General features: G+C 45.4%; 1 protein-coding gene across 1 annotated transcript in view; it reads right to left on the bottom strand.

The window, feature by feature from the left end:
- clvs2 (clavesin 2) overlaps positions 1-15,058 on the bottom strand; it is a 105,230-nt gene that overhangs the window by 34,820 nt on the left and 55,352 nt on the right. The window contains exons 3-4 of the mRNA XM_060916450.1: positions 4,294-4,404; positions 3,916-4,136 (exon numbers count right to left, since the gene is read on the bottom strand). Of these exons, the coding sequence (XP_060772433.1) occupies positions 3,916-4,136; positions 4,294-4,404 (332 nt within the window). The remainder of the gene's footprint in view (positions 1-3,915; positions 4,137-4,293; positions 4,405-15,058) is intronic.

Genomic DNA, 15,058 nt, shown 5'->3' with positions numbered 1-15,058 from the left:
GTCACACTAACCTCATAGAACACCACATAGAGACGCCCCCAGGGGTGGTAGTGCGTAGCCGCCCTTACAGGCTACCCGAACACAAAAAAAAGGTGGTTCGGGAAGAACTTCAGACCATGCTCGAAATGGGCATCATCGAGGAGTCCCACAGTGACTGGAGCAGCCCGGTGGTCTTGGTACCCAAGGCCGACGGGTCGGTCCGGTTCTGTGTGGACTATAGAAAAGTCAATGCGGTGTCTAAATTCGATGCGTACCCAATGCCTCATATTGACGAGCTGCTCGATCGACTAGGCACGGCTCGCTTTTACTCGACACTGGATTTGATGAAGGGATATTGGCAGATCCCCTTGACTCCATTATCCCGGGAGAAAACGGCCTTTTCCACACCGTTCGACTTACACCAATTTGTCACACTTCCTTTTGGGCTGTTTGGGGCGCCCGCTACGTTTCAGCGGCTGATGGACAGGGTCCTCCGGCCCCACGCCACCTATGCGGCCGCATATCTTGATGATATAATCATTTATAGTAACGACTGGCAGCGGCACTTGCAACACCTGAGGGCCGTCCTTAGGTCGCTGAGGCGGGCGGGTCTCACTGCCAACCCGAAGAAGTGTGCGATTGGGCGGGTGGAAGTACGGTATCTGGGCTTCCACTTGGGCAACGGGCAGGTGCGTCCCCAAATTAATAAGACAGCAGCGATTGCGGCCTGCCCGAGGCCCAAGACCAAAAAGGGGGTGAGACAGTTCCTGGGGCTGGCTGGCTACTATCGTAGGTTTATACCTAATTATTCGGACGTCACCAGCCCGTTGACTGACCTCACTAAAAAGGGGGCGCCAGATCCGGTCCAGTGGACGGAGCAGTGCCAGCGGGCTTTCTCTGAGGTAAAGGCTGCACTGTGTGGGGGGCCACTATTACACTCCCCTGACTTTTCTCTCCCTTTTGTGTTGCAGACCGACGCGCCGGACAGAGGGCTGGGGGCGGTGTTGTCCCAGGAGGTGGAGGGGGAGGACCGCCCCATCCTGTACATTAGCAGGAAGCTGTTGGTGCGTGAGGGGCGCTACAGCACTATTGAGAAAGAATGCCTGGCGATCAGGTGGGCAGTCCTCGCCCTCCGTTACTACCTGCTGGGGCGCCCTTTCACCCTCTGTTCGGACCATGCGCCCCTCCAGTGGCTCCACCGCATGAAAGATGCCAATGCGCGGATCACCCGTTGGTATCTGGCACGCCAACCCTTCAATTTCAAGGTGGTCCACAGGCCGGGGGTGCAGATGGTCGTGGCGGACTTCCTCTCCCATCAAGGGAGGGGGGAGTCGGCTGCGGGCCGGACGGCCGCCTGGCCTGAGTCGGGCGGTGGGGGTTTGTGGCAGCGGGGACATGGTCAAGCGCCGGTCTGTGACAGGAGGGCGGAGCCAGGGAAGGTGAGTGGCAGAATCACTACACCTGACGGTAATTAACCTGTGTTTGTGTGTCTTCCCAGTAACCGCGCCCTATTTAAGGAGGCAGAGGGAGAGCAGAGGAGAGCTCTTCCCAGGACAAGAACACAGCGTGTGTGTGTGTGTATTTACCATATAGAACTACTGTTATACTGAAAAGTCTGGCAATAAAAGCCTGTTATTACCTGAAGCTTTGTCCTGCCGTCCTCTGTGCTCCACCCACACCTAAGAGAGCTCTACACAACTATATTAACCTTACAAAACTTGTGTGCCCCTGACACAAAGCAGTGTTGTAGTTGAGTCACTAAACCTCAAGTCCGAGTCCAGTCTCGAGTCCCCAGTGTACAAGTCTGAGTCGAGTCCAAGTCATGAAAAAATTGCAAGTCGAGTCCGAGAACAAGACTCCATCCACACCATTTGACGGTAGCTATTGCTGCCTTTATGTGAAACCGTCTCTGCTACTGTGTTTGACTAACGTTACTGCTTGACTGCCCCATTTTAGTTAATAGGCTACAGATATAAAGCTTGTTCATCGCTCAGTAAGCCCCGCTATCAACAGGGCAAATAACATGAGAGAGGGTTAACACTAGCTAGTTCATCGGTCAGCAAGCAAGCCCCGCTATCAATAGGGCAATGAACATAACGTGTCACTTACTTCTCTGGGTGGAGTCTTGCCAAATGACGATTGAAGTTCGAAGTTGTCCCTGTCGTCTCCTCAATAGTTCTTCTACATATGGAACACATAGTAGTGCATTTTTCCCACTGCACGAGAAGTATGTATAAGCAAAGCGGACAATCCTAGGGGCATTCTCTCCAGGCATTTTAGCGCCATTAACGTTAGTTTGCTCCTGAACATGATGTATGAACAGGTGAATGTGCATTCTCTTGCATGAAATTAGTATAAAAAGTAATGTAGATATAAATATTTTTGGCAGCATGGTGGTGTAGTGGTTACCACTGTCACATCACAGCAAGAACGTTCTGGGTTCGAGCCCAGTGGCTGACAGGGGCCTTTCTGTGTGGAGTTTGCATGTTTTCCCATTGTCTGTGTGGGTTTCCTCTGGGTGCTCCGGTTTCCCCCACAGTCCAAAGACATGCAGGTTAGGTTAATTGGTGGCTCTAAATTGACCGTAGGTGTGAATGTGAATGGTTGTTTGTCTCTCTGTATCAGACCTGCAATAACCTGGTGACTTGTCCAGGGTGTACCCCGCCTCTCTCCCATAGTCAGCTGAGATAGGCTCCAGCTTGCCCATGACTCTGCACAGGATAAGCAGTTACAGATAATGGATGGATAAATATCTTATGCCAAATTATTATGGCATGTTACAAAAAATAAAGAAAAAATCTGAGTCTTTGTCACCAATTTACGAGTCTGAATACAGTTATGCATGTGTCCGAGTCCAACTCATCAGTGCTCAAGTCCAAGTCAAGTCATGAGTCCTTAAAATTAGGGCATGAGTCAGATTCGAGTCTGAGTCCTGGACACAAAGGCTGACACAAAGTGATGCAAACTTGGGTGGCAAGCTTACAAGCAAAGCTAGACAGCAATCAACACGAGCACTTATTACCAGTAACGATGTCCGAGTGTGATCTAGCAAGTTTGCGAACATCATCTCAACATGATGTATAGCTAAACCTCTGTCAAAATGGACTGACTTGGCTTATGATCAAAAGCTTATGTGTCGTCAACTTTACTAACACAGCCAAAGATCACACAAGGCAGCTGATGTAATACTAGCCCAAAAGAAAGAACCTCTCATGGCATCTGTCTCACAGCCTTTTATCTCTCTGCGCTCTTGCCAGTGAGTAAAATCCAGTCCGAGAGTTACTCTTGTCCGGTCTCCTGCTTGGTCACTTTTCTTTATTTCTCTTCCTAGCTTCCTCCAACAGCATCTTCTTTGGTGTCTTGACCTCAGCTGCCATGATGTCCATACTGAGAATACTGATTTAGCTTCTTCTAATAGGTAGGGTTGGTAGCGTTATGCAGTTCTTGCAGTGCCATAAAGTGTTGTGCAGTTCTCGTGAGGGGTCTCTAGGACACACCACCTGAGTTACATAGGGTTATAACCTGTGAATCAGGCGCAGACTTGGCATGGAAGAAAAGCCATTCCCTATTACAAGTCACTGTACCATCAAAATGATTTTGAAGCTGATATTTTAAGGTAAAATTTCTACATGCTGCTGCTCTAATATAAACCTGTGATTTGTCTGGTAGCCTGCATTGCTGTCAGAGCTTCTGTTCTTGGAAAATGAATCAACACCTTCTGACCAATCAGGATTGAGAATACAACAGGCTAAGTAACATTTAACCCCATAAATCTGTCAGGAACTGCTGGTGAGTACATTATTTCCTCTAATAATTCCATTTATTTCACTGTAGATATTAAATTTATGATGAATAATTGAATAAAAAAATTTAGGTTTTAATTGATTTAATGAGTGTCAAATGTTAATTAAGGTGTGAATGAAGGAACACACTGACCGTTTCATGCTTTTTGGGGACAGATCTTTCTCCAGATCTTTGACAGAAAGGGTATAGGACTCGGGGCAGTAGTCAGTCTCCTCATCATAGGCATGGTCGAGCAGAGTCCTGGCCCATGTGCCCATGTCATAGGGGGGCATCATGCCACCCAATTCAGAGGGCAGTATCTCTGGTACGATCAGCTGGTGTAGACTATTCAGATTATTCCCATGCATAAAGATCTGGATAGTCAATACATCAAGAAAACAAACAGTCACTACTCCACCTATCTGCTTATCAAGCAAATTTTATAATTCTATTGATCTGTGTGCTAATCTGATTAGCTTTTCCTCATCCGTACACAACCCCCTCCTCCTTTTGACTCACCCTTTCACTCACCCTTTTTCTTGTTTTGTCCTTTAAGAAAGGCCGGATGACCGTGTAGAGAGCGTGGATGTACCATGGCTGGTTGACAAAATGGATGCCTCCAAATCTGGCTGGGAAGCTGTCCTGTATGGAGCAGAATATACAAATGATTATTTCTTCAATTTCCTGTCCAAAGTGGTGTTATAACCCACAATGAACACTTACGCATCAATCAGCCATAAAATTAAAAACACTGACATGTAAAGAGAATTACATTGATTATGTTGTTACAATGGTACCTGTCAAGGGGTGGGTTATATTAGGCAGCAAGAGAACAGTCAGTTCTCAAAGTTGATGTGTTGGAAGCAGGAAAAATGGGCAAGCGTAAGCATCTGAGCAACTTTGACAAGGGCCATATTGTGATGGCTGGATGACTAGGTCTGAGCATCTCCAAAATGGCACATCTTGTGGGGTGTTCCCTGTATGCAGTAGTTAGTACCTACCAAAAGTGGTCCAAGGAAGGACAACCGGTGAACCAGCAACAGGGTCATAGGTGTCGAAGGCTCATTGATTCGCATGGGGCACGAAGGCTGGTCCAATCCCATAGAAAAGCTACTATAGCACAAACTGCTGAAAAAAGTTAATGCACACTTTTCTGTTTTAGCCAGCATTAACTTTTTCAGCAGTTTGTGCTACAGTAGCTCTTTTGTGAGATTGGACCATATGGGCTAGCCTTTGTGCCCCATGCGAATCAATGAGCCTTGGCCACCCATGACCCTGTCACTGATTCACCGGTTGTCATTCCTTGGACCACTTTTGGTAGGTATTTACAACACCCATACAAGATGTGCCATTTTGGAGATGCTCAGACCCAACCATCTAGCCATCACAATTTGGCCTTTGTCAAAGTCACTCAGATCCTTGTGTGCTCATTTTTCCTGTTTCCAACACATCAACTTCAAGAATTGACTGTTCTTTTGCTGCCTAGTATATCCCACCCTTTGATGGGTGCCACTGGAACAACGTAATCAGTGTAATTCACGTTATCTCTCATTATGTTTAATTTTATGTCTGATCAGTGTATGTGCAAATGATGATTTGAGAAAAACTGTTGTTATGTAAAGTACTAGGTTATTATGCACTTGCCTGTAATCCCAGATTATACAAGATTATTCCAACAAGGAGAAATAAACACCCCAGGACAGTAATTCATATTAAAATATCTCCAAATTGTTCATCCACTAATCTTCACTAAATGGTTATCCATATTTATAAGACAGTGCTGTTGAATTCATGAAGTTGACTGATCTGAAGGTGTAGATTAATTTTCAGCAGCTCTAATAATACAGTGCCTTGAAAAAGTATTCATACCCCTTGAACTTTTTCACATTTTCCACCTTACAACCACGAACTTAAAAGTTTTTTATTGAGATTTTATGTGATAGACCAATACAGAGTAGCACATAATTGTGAAGTGAAATGAAAATGATAAATGGTCTTCAAAATTTTAAACAAATAAAAATCTGAAAAATGTGATGTGCATTAGTATTCAGCCCCCCTGCATCAATACTGATCAATATTGTAGAGCCACCTTTTGCTGCAATTACAGCTGCAAGTCTTTTTTGGTATGTCTCTACCAGCTTTGCACATCTAGACACTGAAATTTTTGCCCATTCTTCTTTGCAAAATAGCTCAAGCTCAGCCAGATTGGATGGAGAGCGTCTGTGAACAGCAATTTTCAAGTCTTGCCACAGATGCTCAATGGGATTTAGGTCTGGACTTTGACTGGGCCATTCTAACACATGAATATTCTTTGATCTAAACCATTCCATTGTAGCTCTGGCTGTATGTTTAGGGTCATTGTCTTGCTGGAAAGTGAAGCTCCTTCCCAGTCTCAAGTCTTTTGCAGCCTCCAACAGGTTTTCTTCCAGGATTGCCCTGTATTTAGCTTCATTCATCTTCCCATCAACTCTGACCAGCTTCCATGTCCCTGCTGAAGAAAAGCATCCCCATAGCATGATGCTGCCACCACCATGTTTCACAGTGGGGATGGTGTGTGCAGGGTGATGAGCAGTGTTAGTTTTCCGCCACACACAGCACTTTGCATTTAGGCCAAAAAGTTCAACTTTGGTCTCATCTGACCAAAGCACCTTCCTCCACATGTTTGCTGTGTCCCCTACATGGCTTCTGGCAAACTGCAAACGGGACTTCTTATGCCTGTCTTTCAACAATGGCTTTCTTCTTGCCACTCTTCCAAAAAGGCCAGATTTGTGGAGTGTACGACTTATAGTTGTCCTGTGCACAGATTCTCCCACCTGAGCTGTGGATTTCTGCAGCTCCTCCAGAGTGATCATGGGCCTCTTGGCTGCTTCTCTGACCAGTGCTCTCCTTGCTCACTCTGTCAGTTTAGGTGGATGGCCATGTCTTGGTAGGTTTCCATTTTTGAATGATGGATTGAACAGTGCTTCTTGAGATGTTCAGAGCTTGGGATATTTTTTTATAACCGAACCCTGCTTTAAGCTTCTCCAGAACTTTATCCCTGACCTGTCTGGTGAGTTCTTTGGTCTTCATGATGCTGTTTGTTCTTCAGTGTTCTCTAACAAACCACTGAGGCCTTCACAGAACAAGTGTTTTTATGCTGAGAGTAAATTACACACAGTAGGACTCTATTAACTAATTAGATGACTTCTGAAGGCAATTGATTGCACTGGATTGTATTTAGAGGTATCAGAGTACAGGGGGCTGAATACTAATGCACACCACATTTTTCAGATTTTTATTTGTTTAACATTTTGAAGACCATTTATCATTTTCGTTTCACTTCACAATTATGTGCTACTCTGTGTTGGTCTATCACATAAAATCTCAATAAAAAACTTTTAAGTTTGTGGTTGTAAGGTGGAAAAATGTGAAAAAGTTCAAGGGGTATGAATACTTTTTCAAGGCACTGTAGTTCTGGCAGCAAGGCAAATCACAGGATTTTGTTAATTTCTTGTTGTTGTTTCTATACTAACAACTCATTCTTAGTGCTCCACATCATCTAATCTAATACTATATGGATTCCAAAAAAAAAAAAAACAGGATTATTGACCAAATAAATACATAAACTCATTTACTTGGTGAATCTTTATTTAACATTTTATGGAAGGAGTCTCCAGTATCAGTGCTTTGTAATAAGTTTTGTCAGTATGTTTTCAACACAGGAAATATTTCAGGACAGAAGTTTGTGCTTTGTAGTTTTGGGGTAACAAAACAAGCTATATTTTTTTTCTTATTAACTTCTAGATAGAGAGGCTGATGAAAGAACTCTCTTGTTTTGTGTACATCCCACAACATAACTGTGGCAGCGGGGGTGTGGTCAAGCGTCAGTCTGTGAATGGAGGGTGGAGTCAGGGAAGGTAAGTGGCAGAATCACTGCACCTGATGTGAGTTAACCTGTGTTTGTGTGTCTTCCCCAGTGACCGTGCCCTATAAAAGGAGAGAGAGAGCAGAGAAAGGGAGCTCTCTCCCGACCCGAATGCATGTGTGTGCGTGTGTGAGAGAGTGAATTAACTGAAAAGCCACCTATATAACCGAAAATAAAAAGTTTCTGAGAACTCAGTTCTGGCCTGCCATGCTTCTGTGCTCCACCCACCTGCTCTGGTTCTACAGTGGTGCTGAAACCCAGGACGGCGCGCAGAAGGAGACAGACCCATTGAGTCCTCCCCCTTCAAGAACCTGATCCATGCCCTCGCCTCGGCCCAACAGAGCCAGCACCAGGCGCTGGTCGCCCTCCGGAAGGAGCAAGAACAATGATTCGAAGCCCTGGTGCTGGCACAACAGGAAGATTGCCAGGCGTTCCGGCACCTGCTCGCATTGGCGGGGTCCACCATCACCACCGCTGCAGACCCTCCCCACCTCACCCTAATGAAGATGGGTCCACACGATGACCCCGAAGCCTTCCTCACTCTTTTTGAGCAGGCAGCAGAGGCATGGGGTTGGCCGGTGGAACAGTGCGCGGTGCGCCTCCTCCCCCTGCTAACGGGCGAGGAGCAGATGGCCGCGCTACAGCTCCCCGCCAACAGCCGGCTAGTCTACGCCGACCTCCGCAGGGCCGTCCTCCCACGTGTGGGACACACCCCGGAGCAGCAACAGCAGCGCTTCCGCGCGCTGCGCCTGGAGGAGGTTGGCCGGCCTTTCGCGTTTGGCCAGCAACTCCGGGATGCCTGCCGGCGGTGGCTGGGGGCCGACAACCGTGACGCCGAGGGAATCATCGACCTGGTGGCGCTGGAACAATTCATCGCCCAACTTCCGGAAGGAACAGCGGAGTGGGTCCAAGTGCCATCGTCCGGCATTGCTGGATCAGGCCATCGAGCTGGTGGAGGACCATATGGCGGCTGTTCCGACGGTGGGACAGCATGTCTCCTCTTCTCCCCTCTCTTCTCTCTCTCTCTCCCCTTCTGTTTCTCATCCTCACCCCATTCCCCCACCGCGGAGGCAGGGGCCGGCTCCACCCCAGCCGGCCTGCCGCACCCGTGGTGCCCTACCGTCTCCTACTTCCATGTCTGTGTCTTTCCCCCCTCAGGTGAGTGAGCTCCAAAACACCGGCACAGAGGTAGAGCCTGGGCTGGTATGCTGGCGCTGTGGGGAGCCGGGGCACCTTCAGCATCAGTGCTCGGCAATGGAGGTGGGCGCGGTGGTCCAGATCCCCGACGCACCGGGGACCGCCCTCGATCGGGCCGGAGCGTATCGCATACCGGTGAGTATCCAAGGGGATACGTATCAGGCTTTGGTGGACTCCAGCTGTAATCAGACCTCAATCCACCAAAGCCTGGTGCAAGACGAGGCATTGGGGAGAGCACAATTGGTGAAGGTGTTGTGTGTGCACGGGGATGTTCACAACTACCCTTTAGTGTCGGTCCACATTCTATTTCGAGGGGAGAAATTTAGAGTAAAGGTGGCAGTTAATCCTCACCTTACCCACTCGATAATTTTGGGGACTGATTGGCCGGGATTTGGGGAATTAATGTCACATTTAGTGAAGAGTGGGGCCTGCCATAATTTAGCGGGGGGAGGTCCCAGTGTGGCATTGGCGGGAGCAGCTGTCACAGAGCCGTCTAAATCAAATCAAATCAAGTTTATTTGTATAGCGTTTTTAACAATAAACATTGTCGCAAAGCAGTTTTACAGAATTTGAACGACTTAAAACATGAGCTAATTTTATCCCTAATCTATCCCCAATGAGCAAGCCTGTGGCGATGGTGGCAAGGAAAAACTCCCTCAGACGACATGAGGAAGAAACCTCGAGAGGAACCAGACTCAAAAGGGAACCCATCCTCATTTGGGCAACAACAGACAGCCTGACTATAATATTAGCAGTTTTAACAGGTATAACCCTCAACTGTCCTCATGGGGTCGTCCTTCACAGGAGCGGTGCGATAAAACTCCGACCAGACACAGGGCACCAGGATGGATCAAGCAGGTCCGAGGGGCAGAAGAGGCCAGCATCTCAATCCCAGGATCAACATGTAACTCAGAGGGACAGATTGGGGGGGGAAGAGAGAGAGAAAGAAAACACAGGTTGTTAGGTATGCCCTAAAAATGACAAGTATTAAATCTGTGTGGTAGGCTTGCAGAGACGAGAGTCTTTACATCAGGCATAACACACAACAATGGCATGTTAATATGGTAAAAAATATATCATGACCTGCTCTGGCTGGATGCTTGATTGGATGATGGGAGCACACTCCTCAGCAATGATGGGATGCAGATGGGACCCTTAGGGCTGGCCAAGACAATTCAGTTACATTTCACCGGGTCTGGGACATGCGACAGAATGTCTGACGGCCAATTCCTGCAGGCTACGATAGCCAGTCGAGGTCTCCACCCTCTCCACCAAAAGATTTCCTGTTGACTCCATGTAACTCAGAGGGACAGATTTGGGGTGGGGGGGAGGGAAAGAAAACACAGGTTGTTAGGTATGCCCAATGTCACCTGAATAAGTAGGAGCAGTATACATATTGCACCGAGTACAAGCAGGGACTCCGGCAACTAACTATGACAGCATAACTAAAAGGAGAGAGCCAGAAGGTAACACAGGCATGAGGGAGCCCCGGGACATAAAGCAGCCAGCCACTACACCGTCAACAAACTCGAGTGAGCAAGTGAGTGGGGACTGACAGGATCCATACATCCCAGACTACATCATCACCGCGTCAGAGTGAGGAGCAGCAGGCTCCTCCTCCCTCTCTCGGGGAATCCCTCGCGGATTTCCCGTTACAGCAGTCGTGAGACGAGACTCTGCGGCATGCATTTGACCAAGTGAGAGTAATCGATGGTCAAACGCTCCAGCCAAACGCCACCCCGTCCTTCCCCTATTTCTCCATTATTAAGGATACTGTAGGTTATACCGAGTGACGCAGGACACTCAGACGAAGGAACCAATAACACAGCTTTTGATCCCAAAGAGTCGCCGGGAATTTATATTCCAGGCAGCTCACTTTAATCCCATGGCCAGACACTTAGGGCAGGATAAGACACTAGCCCGAATAATGGCCCGGTTCTATTGGCCAAGGATTCGCGGAGATGTCCGTAGCGTGCCGCGAATGCCAGTTAGTAAATCCAGCGGCCATTCCAAAAGCGCTGTCTTCCCCAGTGACCGCGCCCTATAAAAGGAGAGAGAGAGCAGAAAAAGGGAGCTCTCTCCCGACCCAAATGCATGTGTGTGCATGTGTGAGAGAGTGAATGAACTGAAAAGCCACCTACAGTATATAACCAAAAATAAAAAGTTTCTGAGAACTCAGTTCTGGCCTGCCGTGCTTCTGTGCTCCACCCACCTGCTCTGGTTCTACAATAACGTAACAAATTGCAAAGGGACAGTTCCCTCCAAAATTACTGGAATGGCAAGACCAATTCTATTGTTTTTGCTCAAAACTGAAGACACTTGGGTTGAAGATCAAAAGATGAATATGAGGTCATAGATGAGTATTTCAGCTTTCATTTCCTGATATTTACAACCCAAATTCCAAAAAAGTTGGGATACTGTGTAAAACATAAATAAAAACAGAATGTGATCATTTGCAAATCATGGAAACCTAATATTTCATTTAAAATAGTACAAAGATAACATATCAAATGTTGAAACTGAGATATTTTATTCTTTTTTGAAAAATAAATGTTCATTTTGAGTTTGATGTCAGCAATATGTTTCAGAAAAGTTGGGACGGGGCAACAAAGGGCTGGAAAAGTTGTGTAATGGTTAAAAAAAACCTTATTGGCAACCAGTGTTGTAGTCAAGTCACTAAACCTCGAGTCCAAGTCCAGTCTTGAGTCCCCAGTGTTCAAGTCTAAGTCAAGTCCAAGTAATTAAAGAAAATTTCAAGTCAAGTCTGAGTCAAGTCCAACACTCCAACCGCACCATTTGATGGTGGCTGTTTTAGCAGCATTAACATTAGCTTGTTCCTGAACATGACGTATGAACAGGTGAATGTGCATTCTCTTTGTCATGGAGTGTGAAGTATTCTGTCAGACATGTTTGGGAGACAGATGTAAGTGCAGAAGGTGTGTTTATTAAGACAAGTGAAGACAGGTAAACAATCCAGAATAGCAGGCAAAATCATAAAACAGTGAAGCAGGCAACAGGTCGAGCGAAGCACAAACAGGCTATCGTAGACTCGGCAGAATTAAAGACGAGAAACAGGAAATCAGGGATTAGGAAACCAAACAAGGAAACAAGGCTCGGTAATGTGTCAGCAACGCAACTCAATACTTTGCAAAGTAAGTGTGTTTTCACAGTCTTTATTTAGGCGTGCTGATTGCACCTTAATCCTGTACAGGTGCGAGTCATTTACGGTGTGTGCACGAGAGTCCGTTTGGTGTGTGCGCTGTCCAGAGTGCGCCCGAGAGCCTATCTGATGCACACGCCAAGGCATGCAGGTGTGACACTCTTGAGTGAAATTAGTACAAAAATTAATGTAGATGTAAATATGTTATGCCAACTTATTATGGCATGTTGCAAAAAATAAAGAAAAAATCTGAGTCCTCGTCTCCAATTTACGCGTCCGAATGCAGTTAATGCACAAGTCGGAGTCCAAGTCCGAATCATCAGTGCTCAAGTCCAAGTCAAGTCACGAGTCCTTAAAAGTAGGGCACGAGTCAGACTCAAGTCCCAGTCCTGAACTCAATTACTACAAGCCTGTTGGCAAGAGGTCAGTAACACGACTGTGTATAAAAGGACCATCCCACAGAGGTCAAGTCTCTCAGAAGTAAAGATGGGGAGGGGTTCATCGCTCTGTGTAAGACAGGGCAAACAGTGCAGCAATTTAAGAATAATGTTCCTCAATGTAAAATTGCAAAGAATTTGGGTGTCACATCATCTATGATACCTAATATCATTAAAAGATTCAAAGAATCTGGAGAAATTTCTGTATGCAAGAGACAAGGCTGAAAACTGACATTGGATGCCTATGATCTTCAGACCCTCAGGAGACATTGCATTAAAAGCAGACACGTGTCTGAAGTGGAAATCGCTGTATGGGCTCAGGAACACTTCAGAAAACCATTGTCTGTGAAAACAGTTCATTACTGCGTCCACAAATGCAAGTTAAAACCAGATATAAACAATATCCAGAAACACTGCCACCTTCTCTGGGCCCGAGATCTTTTATGATGGACTGAGGCGAAGTGGAAAATTATCCCAAGGTCTAACAAATCAAAAGTAGAAATTATTTTTAGAAATCATGGACACCACGTCCTCCAGGCTAAAGACGAGAGGGACCATCTGGCTTGTTATTAGCAAACAGTTCAAAAGCCAGCATCTGTGATGGTATGAGGGTGCATTAGTGCACATGACATGGGTAGCTTGTACATCTGGGAAGGCATCATTTAATGCTGAATGATATATACACGTTTCAGAGCAATATGCTGCCATCCAGACAAAACCTTTTTCAGGGAAGGCCTTCCTTCTTTCAGCAAGACCAAATGCCAAACCACTTTCTGCACATATTAAAACTGCATGGCTCTGTAGTAAAAGAGTCTGGGTGCTAAACTGGCCTGCCTGCAGTCCAGACTTGTCTCCCATTTAAAAAATTTGGCACAATATGAAGCACAAAATACAACAAAGGAGACCCTGAACTGTTGAGCAACTGAAACTGTATATCAGGCAAGAATGGGACATTTCTCTTTCAAAACTACAGCAACTGGTCTCCTCAATTCCCAAATATTTACAGAGTGTTACTAAAAGTAAAAGTGATGTAACACAGTGGTAAACATGCCCTTGTTCCAACTTTTTTGAAACGTGTTGCTGACATCAAATTCAAAATGAGCATCTCATCTCATCTCATCTCATTATCTCTAGCCGCTTTATCCTTCTACAGGGTCGCAGGCAAGCTGGAGCCTATCCCAACTGACTATGGGCGAAAGGCGGGGTACACCCTGGACAAGTCGCCAGGTCATCACAGGGCTGACACATAGACACAGACAACCATTCACACTCACATTCACACCTACGGTCAATTTAGAGTCACCAGTTAACCTAACCTGCATGTCTTTGGACTGTGGGGGAAACCGGAGCACCCGGAGGAAACCCACGCGGACACGGGGAGAACATGCAAACTCCACACAGAAAGGCCCTCGCCGGCCCCGGGGCTCGAACCCAGGACCTTCTTGCTGTGAGGCGACAGCGCTAACCACTACACCACCGTGCCGCCCCAAAATGAGCATATATTTTTCAAATAAGAGTAAAATTTCTCAGTTTCAACATTTGATATGTTGTCTTTGTACTATTTACAATGAAATATAGGGTTTCCATGATTTGCAAATTATTACAATGTTTTCATTTACAATTTACACAGCATCAACTTTTTTAGAATTGAAGTTGTACTTCTAGACATGTTTAAAAAAAGCTATGCTTCTATATGAATATACTGTAGTATTTACGGCATGTTCTCTTTTTAAACAAAATGTGATCGTGTAAGAATTTGAAAGCTTTTTCCCAAAGAACAATTAACAGTTATTCCATGAAATTGAGTAGTATATGAGCTGATAAGCCATGTATGACGAGATTGAGTGGAATAATTGTTTTATTCTATTAACATTCACTGGATTTTGAGAAACAGCATTTTTATTTTTTGCAAATTCGATCAATAAAAACTTTATACAAACTGACATACAAACTTTATTCTGACAAAATCATTTCCGCTTAGATTGTAAACAAACCGGTGAAATGATGTTCTTACCATCAAATACTTTTATTCCGTATTTTGTTGTTTTTTTTTTATTTTATTTTGGGGGCTTTGTTTTTGAGTAGAGTTTTTATTTCATCCTCAGTTGATTCAGTAACATGGTCCGCCAATTTCTTCTTCCTCTTCTTTAGGGTTTTTTGGCGGTTGGCAAAAAACTTTTCTGTGATTTTCTGTGATCCTCTTTCTTGGATCTGCACTGAGCTCCTTGGGCTTTCCAATTTTACTGTCTGTTGGTCAATCCAATGAATGCTGTAAACAAACCCTTTTTATGAAGGCACAGAGAGGCTACCAGCTGTAGTCAATCATGATCACTAACAGGAAGTTAAGAGACCTCGGCCTTGGAAAGATAAGAGACATTTTGAAAGTTTCAGCACCTCTGAATTAATAATCTAAGTGAGCATATGTAAATTTTTGACCCTGTATGTATAATTGTGACCATGTGCTGATTTCAGAAAACCCAAGGAAAATTTAAACTTGTGCACCAAATTCTGTTTTTTTTATAATAATAATAGGTTCAATTTATATAGCGCCTTTCTAAAAACCCAAAGTCGCTTTACAATTATAGACAGAAAAAAAAA

The sequence above is a fragment of the Neoarius graeffei genome, chromosome 3 (assembly GCF_027579695.1).
Source record: "Neoarius graeffei isolate fNeoGra1 chromosome 3, fNeoGra1.pri, whole genome shotgun sequence".
Taxonomy (NCBI): Eukaryota; Metazoa; Chordata; class Actinopteri; order Siluriformes; family Ariidae; genus Neoarius; species Neoarius graeffei.
This window is presented reverse-complemented; position numbering and strand designations above follow the sequence as displayed.